The following is a 27,797-nucleotide window of genomic DNA, read 5'->3' on the forward strand; positions in this document are numbered from 1 at the left end:
GTCTTGTAACACCTAAATTTTGTTTTGTAGCATGTAATTCATGTTTTGTAACACGTAACTTTTGTTTTGTAGCATGTAATTCATGTTTTGTAACACGTAACTTGTTTTGTAGCATGTAATTCATGTTTTGTAACACGTAACTTTTGTTTTGTAGCATGTAATTCATGTTTTGTAACACATAACTTTTGTTTTGTATCATGAACTTCTTGTTTTGCAACATGTAACATTTGTTTTGTAGCATGTAATTCATGTTTTGCAACACGTAACTTTTGTTTTGTATCATGAACTTCTTGTTTTGCAACACGTAACTTTTGTTTTGTAGCATGTAATTCATGTTTTGTAACACGTAACTTTTGTTTTGTATCATGAACTTCTTGTTTTGCAACATGTAACATTTGTTTTGTAGCATGTAATTCATGTTTTGTAACATGTAACATTTGTTTTGTAGCATGTAATTCATGTTTTGTAACACGTAACTTTTGTTTTGTAGCATGTAATTCATGTCTTGTAACACGTAAATTTTGTTTTGTAGCATGTAATTCATGTTTTGTAACACGTAACTTTTGTTTTGTAGCATGTAATTCATGTTTTGTAACACGTAACTTGTTTTGTAGCATGTAATTCATGTTTTGTAACACGTAACTTTTGTTTTGTAGCATGTAATTCATGTTTTGTAACACATAACTTTTGTTTTGTAGCATGAACTTCTTGTTTTGCAACATGTAACATTTGTTTTTTAGCATGTAATTCATGTTTTGTAACACGTAACGTTTTTGTAGCATGAACTTCTTGTTTTGCAACATGTAACATTTGTTTTGTAACACATAACTTTTGTTTTGTAGCATGAACTTCTTGTTTTGCAACATGTAATATTTGGTACGTAATATGAAACTTTCATTTTGTAACTTACAGAAAAAAAACTACATAGAAGTTTCAAATCACAACTCTCAAAACACACATCTTGTCATGTTACGTGCGCCAGCTCCGCTCTGCTCTTCTGAAACCAGCACCATGGCTAGCTCCCCAACCTGACAGAGCTTCCCTTCAGTTACAGATTTCTCCATGCACCAGCTGCATTCAATCCACTAATAGCACTGAAGACATAAAACTCTGCAGCTGCTAACACCCTAGCAGAGAACTACAACTTCACACACTGGTCTTCACTCCTCGGTCCTCAGATCCTGCTAGATAACAGTTCAGACAGGATTAAGAAATTTAGATTTTCTGTGTTAAGTAAAATTGTTCTTTTGGTTTAAAATCCTTTTGTTATTTAGCTGTTTTGATCAAGTTACTTTATTATTTGTTTTTCTGCCCTTAAAGGTTAAGTTTTTGTTGTTCCCTAGCCTGTGTAAATAGCAGTCTTGAATATATTTTCTAGTCATCTGGATCCTCACTTTATAGCAAAAATGTCTTTGTACCTTTGTAATTGTTATTTAAAGCTATTGAGTTTAGTTTCATTTGTGAAAGATTTACTCCGTGTAAAATTTTATTAAAAGTGCAGTTTCTGTTTCTCCCTAAGGCCGTTTACCTCGGGTGTTTTGAGTTTTCCCCCCGCCATCTTGCATTGTAGATAATTTTATTATTTCCATCCCTTAATAAAGTAGAACCATAGTTGTCCCCTTTGTTTTACTCAGAGGAGGTATTTGTGTTTTACCTTTTGTTGCTAAAACCCAATTTTATTTTATCACCATCAACCTCTCCAGTTTCCTTATGTTACCCCTCCTTTAACAACCACCCAACACTTACAGGGTTGTAACACAATATGCAGTTATAAAACTCAGGTCTACATTTTGTCCCAATTCTAGCTTCCTTACCAAAGAACCAATAACAGGCTTTGTATTATCAGCCAGTCATGTGTCTCGGATATGAAATCCTGCTCTAATAATGTAAGGTCTTGATTTACATCAGTTTAATTTCTCTAAAAATTACTGCCACCTACTGGTAAAGAGAGAGAAGACATAGGTTCTTTGGGAAAGGAAGCTAGAATTGGGACAAAATGTTTTGTAAAACGTAGATTTAAGTTTTGTAACTGTAGACTGAGATGTGTGTTTTGAGTGTTGAAACTTGTTGTCAAAGTCCCGCACTGTTTTGTGCTTCCCCACTTGAGAGGGATAAACATCCACCAGAGTTTAGAAACTGGATTTCACTCCGAGACCGAAACAATGCTTCACTTTTTGCTTTTGTGTTTATTTTCAGCATGTCAGCTCAGGTCAGGTGAAAAACCTTCAATCAAGCAGACATGTAACCTTAAATTAGATTTACAGAATTTTACATAATTATTTTTTAAACAGCATTACTTTTTAAACAGTGTTAAACATCAAATAGTTCCCTTAGAAAAATATAAGCTATTTATCATTATCTTTTATAATTCATCTTCCATTGAAACTAATCACAGAACCCATAAATGAACAAACCATTTTGGGAGCAGAGTTGCCACCAAATGAAATATTGAGAAAACTGCAATAAACAACTTGCTAAAACCATTTTCAGATTCAAAATAAAGTAATTATCTTACTAACTGGCAAATAAACACAAACAATGTTGTGATTATACCAAACAAATCAACAGTCTCAATTGTTTGGGCCACGCCTAGGCAAGCAAACAAACAATCAGGTCAGGTTTCTTATTTAACCACTTAACCAGCAGCAAAGTCCATACACAACCAGCAATATATTATAAATTTATCTTACCGGCTGCCTCTCTGATTTTGGTAGATGTATTTAGTTCTGAAGTTACTGAACGGCTGACTCAGAACACCATGCTCTCTGGTAAAATTACACCTCAGAGGTGTACCACCTTTATTGTCCCTGTGGAACCCCTTCTGCTGAAGATGGTTCCTAGTCTGAAAAAGTCCAAGCCTGACTTGACACTTGTACATTGATTTGTTTCTGCAAGTTACATAATGAGAGTTTTATGTCACGTACTGAAACTTACATGTTACAAAACAAACAAGTGTTGCAAAAATGTGAATTACATGCTACAAAACAAAAGTTACTAGTTACAAAACAAGTTACGTGTTACAAAACAAAAACTACATGCTACAAAACAAACGTTAAGTGTTGCAAAATGTTAATTACATGCTACAAAACAAAAGTTACTAGTTACAAAACAAAAGTTACATGTTACAAAATGTGAATTACATGCTACAAAACAAAAGTTACTAGTTACAAAACAAAAGTTGCATGGTACAAAATGTGAATTACCTGCTACAAAACAAAAGTTACTAGTTACAAAACAAAAGTTGCATGGTACAAAATGTGAATTACCTGCTACAAAACAAAAGTTACTAGTTACAAAACAAAAGTTGCATGGTACAAAATGTGAATTACCTGCTACAAAACAAGTTACTAGTTACAAAAGCTACATGTTACAAAATGGAAATTACATGCTACAAAACAAAAGTTAGTAGTTACAAAATGTGAATTACCTGCTACAAAAGTTACTAGTTACAAAAGTTGTTTGTTACAAAATGTGAATTACTACAAAATGAAAGTTACAGTTACAAAACATGTTACAAGTTAAATGTAATATTTCCCCAGTCCTAGTTCCATAGAATACAAGTCTGAATATGTCTTCAAGAGATTAACTGTCCCAGCTGAATGCAACATTTGCCTATTATAGTTAAGGAAAAATAGATAATTTATATTATATATATATATTTTTTTAAACATACGTTTTAGAGATTTATGTAAACTGTAACAAGCATTACACAGTTTTTCATAAAAATTAATAGGAAAAGATGTTTCAAGGACAAGTTGTTTATTTTGTAAATATAAAATACAATTTTCCTTTTTTATTAAAGCTGCAAGCGGAAAAAGAACACTTCATATTTTAATATGACTGGATTGTTTTACAGGAGCACAGTTTCATGACTTACTTTCATTTTTCATCGTTTGGATTTCTTCAAAAATAATTGCACACAAATCTGTCACGAAAAGTAACCGCTTCAACAGGCAAAAAAGAAAAAGTGTGTGTTAAAATGTCCAAAGTTCGTGGAACTTCTGTTTACTGCCTAGTCCGGTAATTCTCTACTGTAAGTAAAAGAAGACGTCTAGTTAAAAAGGACCTCTTTCTCAAAACACACTATTATCACTTTATACTAGGTGTTGCAAATCTCTCATTATTTTGTGATGCCTTCTGCTTGAGTAGAAAACAAATCAAACAGATATTGAGGCAAAACTTTTTCTGGAATAGAAAATTGGACGGGTTTTCTCAAACTCTTCCCAATTTGTGTCCATCCAAACGCTAAAACCCCGTTTCTTCCTGGTTTTGAAAACAGCTTTCCTTTTGACAATGAATTCCGGTTAAGTGCACATTAAAAAGAAAACGCACAAACTAGACTTGAAGGTTTTTTGAGACTTTCGTTCATTTTAAAAGAACCGAAGATTCGTTTGTTACAAACGAGCAGCATGCAGCTGGAAATCACTTTAAAGCTACCTGCAAATAAAGCCTTGAACCCATTTCTCATGTTTGTACCCCCCCCCCCCCACCCCCCCCCCCCACCCCCGTTCGCTGTCATCTCTACTGTGTTGTCCTGCGCGGTGAACTTTACATTGCCATGGTGATATTACCCCATGCCTCAGCTTGCTTCTTATCATAATAACTTGTAAATTTAACCAAAATACTCTCATGTTTTGGAATCTTACCCCATAAATTTGCAAACTAATGACGTTTTTCGACTTCAATACCTCTTTAAAGCTTCCTGCTGACTGAAATCTTTGCAAATGAAGAAATGATTCAAGAATTTGGCTTGAATCACCTACAAAAAGTTTCTTTGGTATTCTTAGCTTGGTAAAGTCTCGTCCTTCATTCCTTCGAAGTTAATAAGGAACCACAAAAGACCTGCCAGGCTGTCCCGTAGAGCTTTAAAGCAGTGTTGATGCCGTTAGTTGGTAATAAGACCAAGCTGGGTTTGGGGTTTGGATCATATCTGACACAATCTTGCAATCTTGATGGTTTATCCCCACAAATAACTCAAGACTGAAGGAGTTCTGCTGTGTGGTAGAGTATCTGAGACGTTCTCTACTGTTTCCTGGACGCAAGTCCAGATAGGTGAGTCCATGAATCTTAAGTGACTGTGTGACGTAGACCTGTCAGGCTTTTCAGATTGTAGAGCCACCATCTATCAGAAGCTAATGCAGGAGATAGGTACAGGAGACTGTTTTCATGTTCAGCATGCATGAAAATCCCAGGGGCCTATTATAGTCAGACATAATCACACTTTTAAGCACAGTCTCAAAATTCTCACTTCTCCCCATCATGGCTATCCTCCCCAGGGTATTTCCAACTGAAATGGGAATGCCCATTGCCACAGAGAACATGAGCGCTAAATACCAGCCGCAGCTTTCTAGGTCTTTCTGTGACTTCAAATGGTGTTTTTCCCATTCAGTTTGTCCTAAAGTTGAAGTGGTAACAGCTGGTTGTTTCTCTTAGGATATTATGAGCGGAGAACCTCTCACATTAGTGGTGGTCTGTTGCAATATGCGTGAGTGCATAATTAGTGGATCACGCAGGGAAGTGCGGAAGTGCAGTGTTCTGATGAGACAAACAACCAACTGACTGGGCCAGATAGTTGGACAAATGCATTTCATAATTTTTTTTTGTTGTTGTTAAATCTCCACAAAATATGCATAGCTGCACTATGTTAGAATGTTAAGAGGCTTAAAATGGTTTAAGCTAGCTTGTTTTGCAGGTTTGCCGTCGTAGCTTGAATTCAAACAAAGCCAACCGTTCCCAGAACCTGCTAGACTAAAAGAAAATACAACACATAGATTTCTTTTGTCAATAAAAATTCTGTCCTTTATTAAAAAATTTCAGTGGGTGTTTATGTTTGATTAAGGCTTGAACAGTAAATATACTGTAATTTGATTGTGTTCAAGCCTCAGATTCATTTTAGTTGGGCTTTAATTAAGACACCTACTGGAATGACACTTGTGTATTTACGCGGTTTTAATTAATGACTCAGTACTAATCTGTAGGTAAAGTGAACAACACCGAGCTGCAGCCAAGAAACTCACAGATGGCAATCTTTTATCTTACCACCACCAACAACAGCAACAACAACAACAACAACAACAACCCAGGCATGAGATAATCACCTCTCACAAGTACATAAACGTGATTAGAAAGGTTTCTTTCTCCATGGGTGCTTAAATCAATTTACTTCCTGCTGAGTGGTTCTTCAGACCACCTCATCTTTTACAATCACAGAACCTGTTTGGGTTGATGTAGTCAAGCAGAGAGAAGCGCTGGTCCGTCAGTTTTCAGGATTTCTCTGTTTTTCAAGCTAGAGCTTTAGGGTCAACTCAACAGCAAACGGGGTTGTATCGAACTCACCCAATATCAGATAACGACGCTCCTGCCCTAAAGGCAGTCAGAGCTTTAAGACAGATCATTGAGTTGATGTTGATGTGAAGCGATACTACTGACAGCACACTTCCTGTCAGTTCAGTCCAAAGTCTCAGATTTACCAACTGCATTGACAATGTTGTATTTGCCTGCTTAGGAATGTCTTCAGTTTTTGCTTTTTTTGCACTTTTTATTTTTATTTTTTGGATCACCCAACAAATTTCAATATCAGACAGAGATTACCTGAGTAAATACGAAATACTGCTTTCGAATGATAATATCATTCATTGAGGGAAGACAGATATTTATAGCCTGGCCCTTTGTGAGAAAAGGTAATTGTTCATGTGTTAAAGGGATACTTTGCAACTTTTTACCATTCTGTCATTTTCTTGAGCCAGTATTTGCTAAAATTACCTTTTACACGGTTAATGAAATGCCACTCTAACCGCCCTCTGTGACCAGAAAATCACAACTGCAGCTTCTGTGGGGTGGGCGGTTTCCTGCATGTTTTGCATTTGTTTCATTTAGTGATGAACTGAACCTGTAGAAACTAATGAAGGCTGAGGAGACATTTCAGCACTAAGATGACGGTGCTCAAAAGATGAATGCATAGTGAGGACATGTTTCGCTTTTGGTTCTACTAAATGGACACTGGGGGTGCTAAAAGCAAGCCCAAACTGCCAAGTGTGCCTTTAAACATGACCAAGGTTTACTACATTATTAGTATAGCTGAGTTTAGTTCCACACCAAGGCCTGGTTACTACCACATTAATTAATAAATTAGTTTGATAGATCTTGTCTGACAACATGAACTAGGCTAAAAGATCTCAAACAGCAACACATCTGGCTCTGTTTTAAAGACTTACAAGAACCTAGATAGATAGATAGATAGATAGATAGATAGATAGATAGATAGATAGATAGATAGATAGATATTTTTATTCGATCAACAACAATTTATCAATTTTACATAAAAGTAATCAAGCAACCAGAAAAAGGAATAGGTTGAAGCCTAGTGGCTTATAATTAGCCTATCCTTGACTCCCATAGAGATAATCGAATCCTTAACCAAGGCTGATAGATGAGATGCATAACATTTAAAGAAAAAGCAATGATAAATCAAGAAATCAAATCAACACAAGGTTAGACATCAAACTAAGTTTCTATAACTTTGGAAGATGCAAATTTTTTAATTTTTCTTGAAAAATGACAAAGAATAACACATCTTCAGTTTATCATTAAGTCCATTCCATAACTTCACTCCCAAAACCGACACACATCTATACTTAAGAACCTAGATCAACATCTAAATAATTCATCTATAAGACAATGTTATACTCCACATTGAACTCTGACGATACATTGCTGAGACATTGTTATGGAAGTTTCATCCAGCCTCAAAACTATTGTTGACCCATCATGGCAATGTGAGGTTCATTAAGCGCAAGATCCCCTTAACACCATCCACTTATTTACAACCAATCAGGATCTTCATTTGATTCTAAGGGGCCATTTTTAACTGTTGCAGCAAGATGTTTTACCATGTATTTATAGAAGAAATACAGTTTTACCACAATATGACTTTTGTAGTTATTGACTTTGATTTTTATTCAATGAAATAATTTATTTGAAATTTTTGAAACTAAAAATACACCAGCAAAATTTTCATCTGTAAAATTTCAACTGCAGAATTTCAACTGCAGAATTTCATTGTAGTGAACAAATGAGGCGACCTCCTGGTGACCCATGCCAGTCAACACCTAACTGCTGCCATGTGATTAGAGAAGCCTAATTTGATTGACTGGAAGCCACTTGACATTTACTTTGGCTTGGGTCACCAGGAGGTCGTTTCAGATGTAGAATTTTTACCGTTTAATTCTGGATAGATAAAATTTTTGCTGGCATATTTTCAGAAAAAAAAATAAAATACATGATTTCACACAATGTCATAAATTCAATGTATAAAAAATTCATATTCTGGTGAGACAATTCCTTCCATGCATATTTTCCCTATGCTTATGGGGGTTTTCCTCTGGATTTATTTACCCCGACCCACAGTCCAAAAGAATGTATTGGGTTCACTGGTGTCTATAAACTGGCCCTGGTTGTGTGGCCAGTCCAACTGACTCACACTAAACCTTTGTTGGTCACTTTTAAAAGCACCGTTTGTGCGGGTTTCACTTTATTGCTCCAATTAACTTCCAAAACCGTTGGCATAATCAGTAGTGTGGCGTTAACTTAGTGCAGTCAGGAAAAACACAGCTTTGTGCCTCACTGGGAAAGCAAGTCTGCATGTGGCGCCTCTACTGAAGGTCTGAAACAGCTAAAATATCATCCCCCGCTCTGGCTTGTTTGGGATCAGCCAGCCTCCATTGTTGTGACTGCACTGGGAGAGCAAAAACAATACATAATTCATTGTTTACCTGATGGACACAAAGTCTAATTAAGTCTGCATCGTATCTCCAGCTGTGGCGGGAGCCTCGGCTTTTTGCTTCCTTGTGTAAAAGTGACAAACGTGTGTCGTTGTGATGAACGGTGTAGACTTAACGTTGTGCTAGTCTAGGGCGACTTTTGCTATATAATGAAGATAATACACTGGCTTCCTGCTATTAGACCGCAGCATCAGCATCTGATGTGGTGCATATCAGAGCCTAATTAGCATAATTACAAATATTTCCCTTCTTGTCATCCTGGTGCACGTTGATGCCGCTTTATTATCTTTAAATACCAACAAAAGCTGTGTTGAGGAAAGGGACGGTCTTCCTTTATGCTTTTATATGTGTGCAACAAGCAACCCCTGCCACTTATTTTGTACTTATCCCCTGGTGGCAATTCAGAAAGAGCTCAATCCTCCTCTTCCTTGGTTCTTATTAAACCTTTGAGGGCGGAGGAATATTCTTCTCTCCCAGAACCGTTACATCGGATCAGTGAGGTGAACACAGACTGATGGAGTAGAACAGTATGTTCTCATTCACCCCCCCCCCCCCCCCCCACACACACACAGCCAGTCAATATCTGCAGGGGAAGCCTTCTCTATACTATTTAAATGACTTTTCTTCTTACTTGTCTGTTCATAAAAGAAAATATGAGTATTCACCAACGCCTCGTGTCATCTTTAATCTCCTTTCTGTGAAACGAATGGAGGTTTTCAGCCGAGTCTCCTAACACACAGCCCACAGGGTCATGCAGCGAAGCTACACTCTTCAGTTCAGATTAAATCTTGTTATACAGAGAGGAAACGTGTCAATGAAACACCTCTCCTGGAAGTCAATCAGTAGGTCCACAATCAGCAGCTCACAGTTCTGCTGGATGTCGGGTACTTCATTAACGGACGTGTGAAAAGATATTCACCTTTTCATCTTGTAACAGCTAATCTAGTGTAGCTCTCACACTCAAGAGACCGTCCAAGCTAATGTTAGCTGTTTTTGAAAAACGACCGGCCACTCCGAGTTAGTGTTGTCAAAAAAATCGATACCTAGATATAAATCGATGCTAAAAGTGGTATCTAAATTAGATATTCCATCCCTGTGGTATCGATATTATGGACTATTATACACAGCCTTCTTCAAGTACACCGACACGCACGACAGCCAGATGCCGTAAAGCAGCCTCCGCCTCCCAGACAAACAGAAGAAGAAGACGCCGCATGGCTACATTGCAATTTTGCACGCAAGTTGTCTCCGATCCAAGTTTTGTCTACCAAATAAATAAACAAAAACATAAACAGCGAATTTGGGAGGCGCTTCACAGCCCAACTTAATTAGCATACCAAGTCCGACACGTAGTTGTATATTCACGCTTATGTGCTTAAAGGAAACTCCCGTTCATTGTAACCCGGACTTAATTTCTAGCATGCAGTACGTTTGTTTACTCACGCTGACAACTTTGGTGCTACTTGGATTGCCCGGGGTATTTAGATCCATCGGCGAATCGCCATCAGTGTATATCCATATAACGGGTGCGGACGGGCACCCATGGTGCAGCCTCGAAATAAGACATTATCTGCACCAAAACATCTTCATGTGGAAAGGTTTTGTTAGGAATCATTAACGTGATTCCCTTGTTCGTTTGGAGCGGGTCTGGGATTTCTAGGCGTGAACAGACTAGCCGCGGCTAATCTAACCGGCGCTTTTAATGACGTCACTGCCGTGCGCCAATCTGTTTTTATTAAGATTACCGGTAGATGTACCTTTGTCCTACTGTGGAGAAATTCGTTTTCTCCCTTTATTGACCAACAGAGTTGTTCAAAAGTACAGAACAAAACATATGGCATTACATCTTATGACAAAAATGCACCTTAAACAGAGTTTAAGCAGCAAAACATCACTCTGCAAATAGTGTATATATAGTGAGACAATTCATGATTTAAAGTGTTAACTTTCGCCAGTTTTTGTATGCACGTTTTAAAAAATGCTGATACTTGAAAGGTTTAAGCACTTTACACACTTAATCCTTAACATTTAATTTTTGCAATATAAATTGAGGAATGTTATTTTTTGAATAAACTTGTTCAATAAATTGGTGTTTTTAAATAGTATCGAAATCGAGTATAGAGTTTTTTTTCCCAGTATCGAATCGAGTTTGAATTTTTAGTATCGTGACAACCCTACTCCGAGTTGCGTTAGTGGACAGAAAAACAACCGGGTCACAAAAGCCAGTCTCTTTTACGCAACAGGGAACCATGGACTGCGTCTGCTTTAAGCTGTAGTGCATGAGCGGCCAAGAGAGAGCAAAGTATTTCTCTCTTGCAACTTCAAGCATTTTGAGGATCGTTCCACTTTTTCAAGAGAAAATGCAAATATTACCTTTCTGAAATGGTCATCGACAATCAGGAAGCGATTCCTCAATTTCACCTTCCCGCTTGGACTCATTGTTAAATAAATTAGGGTGTGCCTCCTAGGAGACATTTTGGTCAAACATTACAGTCTTCTGAGTTTTTTTAACAAAGGCGGCAGATGAGTTGCATTGCTGTCAGCCAATCAGATGCGAGACATTTGCAGATCATGAATAGTAACGAGTAAAACTTGTAATCCTGCCATTTTTCCCAAAAAACCTTTACCCCCAGAAACAGGAGCATAACGCCCGGAACACACAAGCTGCGGAGCGCCCCGAAGTGGATCGCTCACGAAATTCTTACGCTGTCCGCTCCTCCTCTGTTCACATCAGGCGAGAATTTTCAATGAGCGCTTTTGCTCACGCCTACTGTTTTCCAACCCACCCCACCCTGTGCCCTTGCTGTGTGTGTGTGTGTGTGTGTGTGTGTGTAACCAGTTTGCCCCACCTGTTGACATCAGAAACTGCGCCAATCCTGCTGCTGTGTATTTGTTTGTATTCACATTTATTAAATCTACTTTTTTTGCTGTAAAAACTGCATTTAAAATGATGGAAACGTTGTGTTGCTCTGCAGGAGTGTGTGTGTGCGTGCGTGTGTGTGTGTTCATTTTCATCTCTCTAGTCTGTTTAGATACACAGAAATGATCACATTTATCAATCGCTGTGTTTTATTTAGAAATGTTTCTTTTATTTTGTTAAATGTGTGTCTGCTGTCTGCTCGGCTTTAGTTAGTCTTCCTGCCAGAACTGATGTGGCTCACTAATGGCTCATGAAAAACATAGAGCTCACACCGAAATGATCGCTGCACGGCGCGAGTCTTCGTGGTGCTTTGCAGCTGATGTGACCGAGAGCGTAGGTTAACGAGAGCGCGGATTAGAAGCGCTCGTCGTTCCACGGTGCTTTGTGGTGCATCTTCGCGCTTCCGCGTCTGGTGTGTTCTGGGCGTGAGATGAATTTTTTTTTTATGTAGTAAAAAAACAACTCACACGGCACTCATTCATAACAGAGACCACAGCTAATTCGTTGAAAAAAACAAACAAAAGGAGTACATTAGAGCACAAGTGCACATCTGGAAACTTTCAAAATAAAAGTCACGCATAGTGAAGGTAAACAGAACAGAAATTAGTACAGCAGGCATTTTTAGATGCATGCAGCTGTCTTTCTCCTTGCTTGTAATCACGCGAAAATTCAAAATTGCGTGTGGTGTTCTCCCGTGATTTCATGACCTCGCGAGACCTGCTGGAGCACTTTCGCTCCCGTTTCACATCTGAAATGCTCCCGGTTGGAAGGGAGCACACGGATAAAACATATCTATCACGTTACACGCCGCTCACACATGTTTGTGGATAGTAGCGCTGAGCCTTATTTGATATTTAGGTGATCAGAAAACATAGACTAACCGCCCTGCTATAAAAGTAGAGAAGAGCTGCTACAAAACTTGCAAAGCAAATAAATATTTAGTTGACTTTTGTTTTCATTATGATTTGAAGCCAACCTTTTTTAAATCGCCTTCTCTGGATGTTATACTGAACCTGTCCTCTCACCAGATTTGACACTCTCTCTCTCTTTTTGGGGTCAAAGTTCACCAGTTCCGTGTTAATGGGTGTGATCGCCTCACTCTGAGCGATGCAGATGGTCGGCTGTAGCTCATCCTTCCAGTGAGATGCTTCTTTAATGTTACAGATGTGCGTCAATTGGAAATAATTTTTAGCCTCTGCTTGACCTTGTTTGGGACAGCCAGATGGCTACTTTGCTGTTTTATTCATTTTAATATGTCTTGGAAGCGGACATGATTTCACTGAACATCCTGCTGAGATAAAGTAATTAGATCTACTCTACCAATAAATTGTAGCATGAAAGATAAATTCTGAACTTTCTTGTTTAATTAAAGGGTTCATTTACTTTTAAATGTTGTCTCTTAAAAATGAAAGTGACTATAGTATAATATTCCCAAAGGTGGCAGGTTTTTGTTTCTAAGGTTACAGCCACTGATTGTACATTTAAGATGAACCAACCTTCCATACATGTGGGTTTCTGAAGATGGAAGCCTAATGGGCGGTTCTCACCACCGCCATCTTGGCCGTGTCACATGTCTCGTCATTCCCGAACGATGCAAAAATGAGCAAAGAGGTGGATCCGAGAGCAGGACTGTATGATGCGGGCCGCCGTGACAGCCATCAAACTCTGAGCCGATGTAGCTACAAGCTAACTGAGCTAACCGGAGCTAACACTTTGTGGCACGCATCAGCTCACCAAGCAGCGGCGTGTCTCTGGTCTCCGTGAGAGACCTCCATAGGCACAGCTACAGCCTGGAATCGCACCACGTCAATCAGAGCCTGGCAACCAGGGCACGCAGCAGCTGCCGCTCCACGACTCTGCCTACAGTCAGGAATCCACAAAGCTGCCTCAGCAGGGGGGAAAAGGATAGAAGCCCTTTTTACAAGGCACGCCATGCTGGAAAAATCGGTGTATTATAACCGCAACGGGGTGTCTTATAAACGTGTCATGCCAGCATGGCGTTGCACAATTTTCGCGGCATTCATTCCGCAAATATTGTAGTACTATTGCGGTAATGGTATGTCTGAAAAACGGCTATCGCACCATGGCGCAACAGAGGGAGGTGCCAGGATGACGTGGGGAGTAAATGCCGAGCTCCGACCGGCAAATATATTGAAAATAAAACTAAACACGGGCAACAAAATCAGCTGAAACAGCAAACTGGAGGACCACAGCACTCTGTGAGCATCTCTCTGTTAGAGCTGAAGCTCAGATCATCAGAGACTGCACAGGGACTGAAGAGGACAGACACCTTTAGGAGCAGCTTGTTAAAAAAACTTAACGATCATGGCTTCAATCACAAAAAAAGCAAGTCATGCCCAAGATAAACGGAAGTCCGTGGCTTCGCAGAGACCGCCCCCATTCCCCCTTTATGCCGCCATCACCTAATCTTTTACGAAAAGGACACGATTGCGCCACATTACACCACCATCTGACCACATATAAACAACCTAAGGCAGCCTGATGCCGCCGTGGCGTTGCGACTAATTGACGGCATTGTTTTGTAAAAACGGCTAGAGTTTCAGTTCATGGCCTTTCCAACACAATCAGCTTCACGTTAAACTAAGTACAGAAAAATAGTTTTACTGACCAAAACAAATGGAGCAGAGGCTTTTTTTGATGCGGTTGTTCTGTTACTGCAATCAATACCACAGCTTGCCATTATTTGTCACAATATTCTAATAATTTTTAATTTCAAGCTTTAATTAGATCTAAATAACTGAGTTATAAACCCCTAGCGGATGAGTGTGTGTGTGTGTGTGTGTGTGTGTGGGGGGGGGGGGGGTGGCTGCAATTTAGCCTCCATCACATACTCATACAAGCCTGGCTGCTCTGATGTATGCTCGACTGTGGTGGGGGAAACCAAGCTATGAAAGTTTGGACCCACTTCTAAACTGCATGTGAATTTATCATAATTAACTTTCTAAAATGCTAAATATTAGAGAGGAATACTGTAACCTAGAATGCTATTTTCTTGACGACTATAGTAGAGGACACAAGATTTAACCTTTTTTAAGAACTAGAAACTGTGTAACATGAGTATTTATGCAAAAAGCAGAAAGTGGAATATTAGTGCCTTAACTTTTACTTTGTTACCTTTTTTTTAAGTGGAGGAAATGAAACGAATAAGTGCGGATTTACTGTACAGCCAAGAGTGCACTTGAGTTATCATGCCTCAATCAGTTTGTAAAGCCGAGGGGAGTTCAGGGAGCACACTGAGGACCACATGGCCTAGTTGTGATGTGACACCACAGGCCTGACACACACACACACACACACACACACACACACACACACACACACACATTTATATGTATGTATATATATATATATATATATATATATATATATATATATATATATATATATATATATATATATATATATATATACATATATACACACATATATGTATATATACACATATATATACATATATGTGTATATATATATATATATATATATATATATACGTATATATATATATACAGATATATATCTGTATATATATATATACGTATATACATATACGTATATATATATATATACGTATATGTATATATACATATATGTATATATATATATATATATATATATATATACATATATGTATATATGTACATATACATATATATATATATATATATATATATATATATATATATATATATATATATATATATATATATATGTATATATAATTGTGTTGGTTGTTTTTGTGGCAAACATAAAACATTAATTTGTTAAATTGCCAAAAGCTGCATTTACAACAATGATTAAATCCAATAGAGGCGGAGTCACAATGAAATTCACCTTTGAATGCTTTGAGATGTATTGTGAACACGTTTTCAGATGGACTCGCTAGCAGCAACTAGCCAGAGGCCATTCCCTTGTAGATTGCTTTTACCAAACAGAGTGTAATAAATTACTTTCTAGTACGTTTATTTTCCAAGAGGCTGAAGATATGAGGCTTTCCCATCGGAAGTGGATTTGACAGCCTATTGAGACCTCTGTATTCCCAGCACAGCGCTTGGAAACTGAACATATGGGAGCTGAATGGTCAGCTGGGATATGTGCATCTGCATGTACTTGTGAGCATTTGCTCATGCTGGCAATGCATTCGTCATGCCAGCCAGGCCAAGCGGGCATAAAAGACCTTTCTTCTTCTAATCAGACCCCACAAGGTAATTCAATAATACAGATGGGAGCTGGCAGGCATTTTTTACCTCTGAAGAACAAGATGGGAGGAGGGGGATAGCAAGACACAGAAGGATGAGAAATAAATTATCTGGTCTCTGAGGATCACAATTTCCCCATTAAGAGTGTAAAATTGAAGCTAATAGAAAGTTGGATAGGTGGATGTTTTGTTGTATAGAGAATTTGGCTTTCTCTGAACCATTTCTTTACGCTTTGAGAGGTGAGAAACAGCAACACATGATTTCAGAGCATTGCTATAACAACCCATGTAGCCCATGAATGAGCCTTGCATTTTTCAGTCTCACCAAAGGTCTGACATATTCTAAGTAGCGACTCAACCTCGTGTTTAATGGACGTAGTGAAGGGAGGCTGAAGTCGTTCTCCAGCTGAACTTATCGATCTGCTTTTCACCACATTTCTTTTAGGTTTTGTTCCTCCATGTTGGTTGTAAATCCTTTACATGGGCCCTTGGTGCGCTCTATCACCAAGGTTCTGCTTTGCAGCTGGACATTTGTCTACGCTGGGCAAATGTGTGCATTTTCTTCATCTCTCTTCCTGGACATGCAGTTAGTCCAGGGGTTTACCCAGCTAAAAGAACAATGAATGCAAGCAATGCATTACTCCACATTTTATACATAGTAATGATTTATTGTCCTGCATGCGTTCAATGCCAAGTTTCTCCAAATGGGCAACAGAGATTTGGTTCTGAGCCGGAACTTGGGCCTTGTGCCCAGCAATGGTGCTAAATGGAGCTCAAAGAAGGCTAGGGATGCCACCTGATGACCAGATTAATGCCAGTAGAACATGCAGTGTTGGTCAAGTTACTTCAAAACTGTAATGCATTATTTATGACTTGTTACCCTCATTTTAAAGTAATTCATTACATTACAATATTACTGATTTTAAAATGTAAGGCATTACACTACTTTTGCATTACTTGAAGTTACTTTCACCAATACAACTACAATATGAATCTGGTAATGTGGCGCTCAGTGAGCTCATGACATATATGTGAAAGGTGATGTGGTATCTGAGCTAGGATTGCTGTTAAAAACAGTCAGATATAATAACAGTGCTTTAAAATGATTGTTTATTAAATAAAAGCAACAACAATCTCTACTCTCAGCACGCTGCCATCTTATATTAACTGAGCAGGGAGTGAGGTGGTGGGGGCTGCAAGCCTATATTTGCCTTGGTCCCCAAATGCCTTGATACAGCCCTGGATGTGGGAATGACTTCTGGGGTGATCTGATTCTATCACATGTATAAATATTAAATGCTTATGTATATTATTGCTTTTCACTGGTAAAAATGGCTATTGGGGATAAATCTACCTACTTTTTTCTTTTTTTCTTGATTTTATTTGAATAATTTCCGGCCCTTTCTCTCTCTGACCTTCCTGCATGCTGCATGTTTTCTCCGTCTTCCAGAAAAAACAGTTTCCTAGATATCCTACTTTCTAACTATCAGCCAAAGGGATCTTCACATGCGGGGCGCTCCAGCAGTAATGAGTTGAACTCAGCTGAGGCAAAGCACATCAGAAAGCACAAAATACCAGAGAATATGCGCTGATATGAACGTTCGCAAGTGAATTATTTTGTTTTAGTGGAGCGATTTTGTGAATGTTACAGCGGCCGCGTGCAGGACGCAGCTGGAGTAGCTGAGCCGTTACCGCGGCGTCCTCTCTGCCCGCAAAGCTGAGTCCATAAATGACGTAATATATGCAGATACTGGATCTTTCTTCGGGTTTCCCGCAATTTGAATTTTTAAGGAACACATCTTGATTCTGGGTTTAAAAATGCATTGTAATTATCGCGTTACTGACAATTGTACAGAGTAAATATTACCATTTTCTTTCCCTGTAATTCCTTACATTACCACATTACAGCAAAAAGCAATGCATTACAGTAATTAATTACTTTTGTACCGCATTACTTTCAACATTGTAGAACATGCAGTGATTTCAAAAAGGCCTGAATAATAGCTTTATTCTCCTGTGTTACATGTTCACCTGTCTTCCAATGAAGGGACTTGGCTCCCCTTCTAAAACACTCCACATTGAAAACAAGGACAACAAAGATCAAATGACTCGCATTAAGGAAGCTCTAATTGTAGTTTAAAAGCTCTAATGTTTCACTCTTTTGAGTTGGAAAAAGCAAAACTTTGAAAGTATTTTACCTTTATCTATTGTTTAAACCTACAAGACCAAGGATCCATGAGCCAGCTATTTCTGGCAAACCACATATTGTGACCCACAAGCTATAAATCTCATTAAATCCACGTTACCATTGCAAGTATTGTATGCACAGGTCGTCATTAAGCAACTGCAAGCCTACACACAGTGAAGAGTTCTGGAGTGAAAGTTTAGCATCACTCCCGAACTGCTAAACACGATATCCACTTATCACGGGAACCAGGGTAGTTGTCTGGAGTACTAGAGAATACTTTACTCAAGCTTCATATTAGGCAACATTAGGCAAGCAGTATTGGTGAGTGGTAGGGGTTAGGTTTCACCAGCTTCTTCAATTTAGTCAACTGGACTAATGATTCATTTCTCAACTAAGGATGTTTATCAATTCAAACAACACATTCTCACACCCGAAGCAGCTAAAATTAACACGGGGCGATCAAGCGTTTTTTTCTGACGCGTTGGGAGCTTTCGGAAGGCTTTTCGACGCCTGCGGTAAAACGGAAATGTCACCGAATTGTGACCTTTACCCTTTTGCAATTTAACCTTCCCCTCCAGCGAGCGGTGGGAGATCAGAGGTGACACACACTCTGGCAGTGGCAAAACATCTTTTTTTTTTGCCCTTTTTTTTAATATCCACCACAGATCTCTGAAGAACTCACAACATTGACGGCTTCAGCAACGCTGTGCCACTCCGTGGATTTTCTCTTATTTGTTTTGCAAAAGCACTTAATTTCATTTTTCCACCTCACCCACAAGTATCTCAATTTCTGCTTCTGTGAAATAGCGCTTCCTTGATCTGCGTTAATGGTGAAATGCTGCAACTAGCCGGCTCATGTATATGCGTAAGATCCACAAGGCACTTTGCATTGACCATTTATGGCAGAAAGTAGGCGTGTTGAGGGCGGAATGTGATCAAAAAATAGCTGAGCACATTCTTCGATAGTTTCTGATTTATAAAGCGGGGATTGCACGAAGCTGTGCGTACTCTGTTTTATAAAACTTGGCGTAAGTGCCTTTTTTTTTTTACTGAGCTTAAGTACGGTTTTAGTAAGGATTCTACTTAATGTTTTATAAATGAGACCCCTGGTTATTTATTTTTTAATAAGAAATGTACAAACTTTGATGTGCTTTATTTCTAAACTGATTAGATTTAAGAAAAATTAAGTTAGGAAGTAATCAGATTAATTGCAAATACTTAACAGGAAATGGCAGTGAAGTGCAGCGGTGCATTGTTTAGTTAGTGGAGCTGGACGATCATTGGAAGTGAACCAACGCCTCCCAGCAGGCCTTCACCAACTGAAGCTGCTGCTTTAGTGCTGCAGGTCCCCGGGGATGAAACAAGCTGATGTGCACATGCTCCTCAGCTTTTCTAGTCACATCACAGAACAGATAAAAAAAAAAACACACAACTGTGAGCATAAAGGAAGCTTTGAGTGTGTCTTACTAAACACAATCAAATATAATACAGGTTATTAATAAAGGAAGTAGCTTGTTTTGGCCTGAATCTGTTTTAACCTACAATGTTGATGTCCTGTAATACATATAGCACCTTCTAGAGTCCTGGAACCCCCCAAAGTGCTTTACAACACAGTCATTCACCCATTCACACACACAATCACACGCTGGTGGGGATGAGCTACGATGTAGCCACAGCTGCCCTGGGGCGCACTGATGGAGGCAAGGCTGCCGAGCACTGACGCCACCGGTCCCTCCGACCACCACCAGCAGGCACCTAGGGGTGCGCGAGCTGCCACTAGGGGGTGTGCGAGGTGAAAAGTGTAATGGCTGCGGAGCTCAGAGAAGTCTGTCATGTCACCATTAGCGTAGCCAGAAACTCATTTGTGGGTGGGCCAAAGAAAAAGTAAGTGGGCCCAATAAATGTAATTGAAAACAAGTATATTTAGTGTGTGTGTGTGTGTGTGTGTGTGTGTGTGTGTGTGTGTGTGTGTCCTCCGCATGTGCCCTAGCTTCTTAATAATGCGCCGAGCTTCAGCACTCTGGCCTGCACACGCCGATATGTTCCGTATTTGATCATTTTTAACGATGTTGGAGAAATCTGAAGGTGGCGAGTCATTCTGGCAGATTGTAATTAACACCTGTCTCATGCAGGTGTTCTGACATTGTAAACCTCACACACAGAACATTGTGGATGTAACTAAATGAATCAAGAAATGGTTCCCATCTGAGCATTTTAGCATTATTATATTATTATATTAGCACACTGACTGTGGGACAGCATTCTAAACGTGTCAGGCTGTTAACAGCGCGCTGAAGATCTGAAGTTCAGAGTGCGTCTGTCAGAGGTCAGACGCGTTCCAGCGGAACCACGGCTCACGGGTGCACATGTGAGCACATCTGGGCTGGGCAGAAGTAATTTTACAACATTGGTTTAAATAGCGCCAATAACGAGACGCGGTGACTGGAGCGGCTCATGGAGCTGTGCCGCGCGCGCACACACACACACACACACACACACACATACTGATTCAACAAGCGCACGCTGCGCTGTGCCGTCAGACTGAAGGCAGAAATGAGCGCTGCCTCCTCTGTGATAAAAACTTTTAAGAGGTTTTAACAACATTTTTCATTCCAGGTCATATTAAGATATTAGCTTCTATTTTGGGATGACGTATTAAAGTCGAGTCCGCTCCAGCCAGTGACTCCTCCTGAACCTGACCACAACTCATGTTACTGCATCATTTGTTATTCCGGTCCGCGTGGCAGCGGATCGCAGATTCAGCCACACCATAAAACAGCAATAAGTCAGTCTGAGGCAAAAGTGAACCTCGTGGCTATATCGTTTCCATCTTTTTCTCTATAGACATTTGATTACGCACAAGTAGGTGATCAGTTCAGGTTTACGCAGAGCAGAAGGAAGGAGAGAGCTCTGGTTAAACGTTCCTGCTTTAAGAAAACCGTTAAATTGCATTGTTTATGTGCTACCTGGGCACTAAATATTTATTTAAAATAAAATCAAAGGAAATTGTAACGGTATTGAATGTTTATCAATAATTATTTAAAAAAATGAAAGTGATGGGGAAAAAGGTTGATCATATTTTTGTAACCCTGTCTTTCGAGTGTCTGTTTAGTGTGACGTCTGACATATATATATATTGGGAACCACTGGAATAGAGTAACTTTTATTAGTCCCACAGTGAGGACATCCACTCATTACAGCAGCACACACACTTAGAGACACAGATTACAATAAACTGATTCCAGCCATGTTTGCTTTGATAACTTCAATAATTTCTTGCTGATGACCCACATGAACATAATCGTCTGTTTAGTGGATGTAACTACATCATGAAGTTAGCTGAACATGATAGATTTTTTTTCTTGGCAGGAAATAATAACTGGTAATATTATGAATGACATGATATTGCCCACCCCTAGATGGAATTTAAATCATTTACATTAATTATAATTAAAAGTTCCTGTAGCTGTAACTCTTTACTGCTGACAGACAGACAGACAGACAGACAGACAGATGTGAAGAAGTTCAGGTGAGTTGGATGTTAAATTTTTCTCACAAAAAGAAAATTTGTATTAAACAAAGGTCAGTTCCCTCAGTAAAGTCAGAGGTATGGAAGAAGATTAGAGCCACTGAAAAGAGAAAAAAAAAGAAAAGAAAGAGAATTCAGTCTTTTTCCCCAGAATTCCCCGTCAGAATTCTGAGAAAAAAGTAAGAATTCTCTTTCATTTCGTTTTTTTATTTCTTGTCAGTGGCTCTCATCCTCTTTCGTACAGAGTAGAAATAAATAAAATGTAGAGAACAAAAGTCTGAATATTAATATCCCCCCTCCTCCCGCCCCTCACGCTCTAAACGGTTGGCAAATTGTCCGCTCCCAACCCCATGACCCCGTCTCACTCTGAAATGTTCAAAAGTTGGCAGCCCTGCAACAACGTTCGGGACTGTGGGGCTTAACAGTGTTGGTGTTGTACATCTTTTATTTACTTACAAAAGCTTACATCTGTGACACTTTTAAGGCATTAGCACAGGCTGTGGCAGTTCTTATTTTCCATTTGATGCTATTTTATTCAAGTATTTTTTCCACTTTTGTTTAAATATAACTTCCACTGTACAGTTAAGTCCTGTTGTGGCTTTTTCCATCTCTAAAATCCATGTCAAATCTCCATCAAGCGGAAAAAAGAAATGTAATCAACACCTAACAGTCGATTGGGACCTCTCTAACGGCACTGAAACTTGGTACATCCATGGGAGCTCACAGAGGACAGATCATGATTTTCCAAACATTAGTTTAGCTAGGAATCTTAAACCATTATGGCGTCATTGATTTGGATAAAAAACCAGAACGTTGTAGTAAATATGGAGAAATATCCCGAGTTCGAGAGTCTGGCTTTGACATTGAGCCACTCTAATAAAAAGACAAGAACTTTACTCGGTGAGAGGATCTGATCCATCACAACATTCACTGATTATGGTGGAAAAAAAAAACAATATTAGTTTAATTAGTTCTGACTAACAGCTATCTGCAGTCTGGACAAAGGCCCAGACAGCAGCTGTCTGTAAATATGCAATGCTATGCTTCATCCCTGACCTCAGAGCAGATGACTGTGCTCCATTTCTTCTGAAAACTGGATGTTGTTTGAACAGATTGTTAATTTCATCATCTTGTGATTTACATGGTATTTTCTCTTTTCATCAGAAGACAAATCTTCATAAGACATAAATAGGGGCGACGGTGGCACAGGAGTTAAGTGCTCGCCCTGTAATCGGAAGGTTGCAGGTTCGAGCCCCGCTCGGTCTGTCACTGTCGTTGTGTCCTTGGGCAAGACACTTAACCCACGTTGCCTGCTGGTGGTGGTCGGAGGGACCGGTGGCGCCAGTGCTCGGCAGCCTCGCCTCTGTCAGTGCGCCCCAGAGCAGCTGTGGCTACATTGTAGCTCATCCCCACCAGTGTGTGAATGTGTCAATGACTGATTGTGTTGTAAAGCGCCATGGGGGGCTCCAGGACTCTAGAAGGCGCTGTATCAAATACAGGCCATTTACCATTAGACAAATTCGAGAGAACTACTTCATTAGATTTTTCATTTTTTAACTTGTCTTAATATATTTGTAGCTATACTGTTAAGCCTAATCTGTACTTCTCCGTCTCCTGGGGAATGTCGCAAAGCAATTCCCCGCCAGGACAACAGAGGGTGTAGTGCTGGTCTGTGGTATCCTATCATGTATCCGGTCCAAATTAGTGTTTATATTGTCTTTTTTTTGTATTTAAGATGCTTTTTAACATGGACAAATTTGTCCCTCATTCTCCTCCACCTCTTCATGCACTCGCCACCTCCAAACCAGTGTTTTCCATTATTTCCATCCACAAATAAAACGTTTGCCGCGTATCTTTTTACTCCTCAAGTCACGAGTGAGTAAAACGTTCATATTTTTAGAGTTTTGCCGTGAGGTTTTTGCCAATCTTCTCCGTGTCTGCTGCTAGATATCCTCTGCTCTCTTTATGTTTTTTAAGGCGCAACGGCGGCGCTGTAGACGACAATGGCATCATGACCAATCACAAGCTTGCGTTCTCCATCTTGAAGGATGGATGTTTAGAAAAGAGAGCTGGACTTCATCCGTCCTTGCGAGCCTGGCGAAGAGCCCTCAAATGGACGGATAATGGCGTTGCGTGCGTCTGTCCCGATGTATAAATTAGGAATTAGAAAGTTGTTACGAGCATAAAAATGTTTCAAGCTGGCTCGTAGCTTTAATTGTATAAAAAGAAATCCAATTTCAAATACCCACTAATCGATAACGATCCCCCCCCCACCCCCCCACACACACATCAAACCATTTAAAGGGACAATTAGCAACTTTTTCACATTTTAAATCATTTTCCTGAGCCAGAATGTACTAAAATGACCCTTTACAGGGTTAATGAAAGGCCACCCAGCCCCTATCACCGCCTGTGGCCAGAGTATCACACTTGCAACTTCACAATTGTCGGTTCGGTCTGAATGTTACTCTTTGCATTTCAGTCTTTTTTTCTGACATTGGGAAAATTAACCTAATTAATTAAGCGGACCTACCCGACGCTGCTGTCTGGCTGCAGCACATTTCTTGCATGTTTTAGATCATGAACCAAGTTGATTTGTTTAATTTAGTGAAGAATCACTTTTATAGACACTTAGAAACGCTGGGAGACATTTCAGCTCTTGTTAAAAACACGAACGCACAGCGAGGAAATAGTTTCACATCTACAAACGGACACTAGGGGGTGCTAAAAGCAAACAAAGCTGTTTAGTATTCCTTTAAAACTTCCTATTCCATTTATTCTTGTAGATTTTTTTCCTTTTTTATTATGATGACCCCACTGTTTTTCCTGCCTGTGTTTGTGGTGTACTGTTGTTCCTCTCTTTCTCCCTTCATTTTTCCCCGTTTGTGTTGTACGTCTCTTTTCTCCCTACCTGTCCACTCCGGTATGTAACCTAATGCGCTCTAGCATTATAGCAAACATACTAAAGGCTACGGTGCAACAGGAGGAACATCCCACATGCCTCTTGCTGTAGAGTAAAACGGCTCTGGCTTATAAAGTCACCCGGATCAACCATTCTGTCTGCTTCACACCGCCAGGACAGTACAGCCTAAAAGAAAACACATTTAAGAGTTCCTGTTGCATTCTCCACACTTTTAGCAGCTACTCTGATTAGCTAGCATTTCGGTATACTTTGGGTTGATTTTAGCACACTTGCATTGGGTCTTTTTTATTAGAAGCTGTATTAGGGCCTGAACATCTAAAGGACCACATGAAAATACACCATGTGAGAATAATATTGTTTGCTGCCTTTACATGAGGCTTTTCCCAACACGTGTGTCTTGTGTTCATGCCAGTCTCCACTTTCTAAAGCCCAACGATGCTGAGAGAATGAAGCCAAGATCCTGCGTCCTGAATGAAAATGCTATTACCTGCCTTGGAGTAGGTCCATGAAGCACATCAGAGCCTTTTCTTCTTCCAAAGTGTGAATTCTTCTCCTGAAGGTGGATTGATGACTCTGCCTTCATCCAAAAAGGAATAAATTGACTTCGTATTGTATAATGTGAACGATGAAAAGGGTTGTTTTGACTTGATTATTCATGCGTTTAGTGTCTAAAACGTGCTGAGAAGCTCGGCTTTTCTGTCTGTGCTCATGCTTCTGTCCTCTGGCTCGTTGCAGAGAAACCGACGGTCATCGATGTGGGCATATACGTCAACAGCATCGGGCCAGTGTCATCCATCGATATGGTGAGTCTGCGGAGATCATCACTCCTTCACCTCATCTCCGTTCTCACACCCACGTGATCGTCTATTATCGGACGCCAGTTTCATCAAACACGAGTGCCGTCATTTCTCATGGAGGTTATGTGGGCGGCCACAGCTGTTTTTGTACCGCACTCTGAGCCAAGAAAGGCAGGTGTGGAGGGTATCTATTTATTTATGCTACAGTTTTGTGGATCAGCTGCAATTAAGCTCCAGAGTTTTTAGTTTTTTTTTTTTTTCATTTTGGATCAGTGTGGAAATTCAAAGGAAAAAAAAGAGACCAGGATGTGGACGGATGCGTATTTCACCATGGCGAGCGTGATCAGATCCAATAAAACATAAAAATCCAAGACTGAAAGCTTGATTTGCAGCAACGAGGAAATAGCTGCCGCTCGGCCTTGAGTGAAGTGCGGCGCGCTAAATGGATGCTGCCTTTCATCACTTATTATGCAGAAGTCTGTTCAAACGCTGTCAGAACAGTCGAATGAGAGATTTATTTTTCGCTATGATCATTCTGCCTCACAACATAATAAGTGTATTGCTTTGCAAATATTCACCCGGCTTGATGAGATCAGGAAAAGCGATTTTATCTCTGAAGTCAGAAGGAGAATGGAATGGTTGCTTGGCAACGTAAAAAAATCAAGATATGAAATCAATTTAGTCTTTTTTAACTGTTGGCAAGGCTTCAGAAGACTGTTTATCTTTGACACTTTTACAAACGTATTAAAATACAGAGCTGTGGAATTTCGTAGCACTTTTCTTAACAGAATAACTTATTTTTCTCATACTTTTTTTGATCTTGGGAAAATATTTTTTCCAGGATGCTTCGTCACATGGCCTGCCGGGATGGGGGATTGAATTTATGACTTTTGGATCATGCGACAAGCACTCTACCTGTTTAGTCACAGTTGTCACCAATTATTTTAACTCAGCTGCATTGGAGGGGTAGCCTAGAAAGATTTTACTCTGCAGGTCAGTCTAAGGAGCCTAAAGCTTGGTTTATGCTTGCGTCCGCACGGCTCCGCGCGGAACAGTTGCGTCATTTTAACAACCGCGCCTCCGCACAGCCAAACTTTCCGCACCGCGCACCTAGGAAATTTTCTAACCACGCGGACGGTCGGACACGGAAAAACATGGCGGACTGGCAAGAACTAGTATGGCAGAGGTTCGTGAATACAGACATTTGTATGATTCAGCTCTCAGAGATCACCGTGATCAACATGTTAATAATTCTTGGAGAGAAATAGCTCACACTGTCGGAAAAGACGAGGACGCTGTTAAAAAATGCTGGAATGCCATGTTGTAAACGACAGTAATTTTTACTTCTACTATGGTGTAGTGTTAGGTGCATGCCGTAGAGCTCCATGCTGCCCCCTACAGTTTGGGAGAATATTGGCTCACCGCAGAGACAAGCCGCATGAACCATAAACGCTGCAAGTTGTGAAGCGCGTTCCATCCGCGAGCCGCATCACCAAGCGGAAAGTAAATGCGTCAAGCATAAACCAAGCTTTAGTCATGCCCATCTACTTCTGGGCTCCCTGGAAGAAGGAAAAAAAATTAATGCAAGTCAATCTGCCTAAAAACGTTATTTTCTAATGCCGGTTGTTATGTGATGTCACAAATGATGTCCGTGAACTTTAAGGACGCAATTTGATACCAAGAACGCACTTATTTTTGAACAGGGGAGAACATTATTTTAGGGATTAAAATGATTTTCCCAAACGATCTTGAAGCCGTCAAGTATATTTTTGGGAAATGTGAAACAGGGCTTTGTGTTTATTTTTTCTTCAGCAGTAAATCCAAACCTAACTCCACCCGTCTCTTATTCTTAGCTAAGACATGAACTCTGGCCAAAAGGTGCAATATGTAAGAATTTAGTAAGAATGACCTCCTGTGGTCAAATTAGGTTACTGCAGGCAATTTTTCTCTGCAAAAAGTTATTTTCTCACATCTTTCTGTGGGACTCATGGCAGTTGCCAGTTACGGATCAGCGCCAGAAGATTCTAGATGACAAACGAACACAAGTCATACACAAAAAGTTGATTAGTAGATAAATAAATTGTCATAACTGGTGTTTGCGCTCTTGGGTGTTTTACGGTAGGGAGAACTTACTACACTTATTACGGTAATTTGTCTCCAGCATTAGAGGAAGTGTTTTTTGCCATCTTGCTTTTAGCTTGCTGTTATAGTTCTGATCGACTCATTAAAGGAAGTAAAATGCCACAATTGAATTATTCACTTCACACATACATTTCACGGTTCATTGGAAAAGTGGCTTGATATATTTTGAGAGCTGAATTTTTGCATCTAATTCACTGTTAGTAGGGATGTCCCGATACCACTTTTCTACTTCCGATATGATACCGATATTGTAGCCTTCAGTATTGATCAATACAGATATCAATCCGATAGGTTATTAGCAA

At 39.6% G+C, this 27,797-nt stretch overlaps 1 protein-coding gene across 1 annotated transcript in view; it reads left to right on the forward strand.

The window, feature by feature from the left end:
- The window catches only part of LOC107396560 (gamma-aminobutyric acid receptor subunit gamma-3), a 179,384-nt gene that overhangs the window by 17,545 nt on the left and 134,042 nt on the right, over nt 1-27,797 (forward strand). Inside the window, exon 3 of the mRNA XM_070544193.1 lies at nt 25,292-25,359. Coding sequence (XP_070400294.1) covers nt 25,292-25,359 — 68 coding nt within the window. The remainder of the gene's footprint in view (nt 1-25,291; nt 25,360-27,797) is intronic.

Source organism: Nothobranchius furzeri, chromosome 14, assembly GCF_043380555.1.
Source record: "Nothobranchius furzeri strain GRZ-AD chromosome 14, NfurGRZ-RIMD1, whole genome shotgun sequence".
NCBI lineage: Eukaryota > Metazoa > Chordata > Actinopteri > Cyprinodontiformes > Nothobranchiidae > Nothobranchius > Nothobranchius furzeri.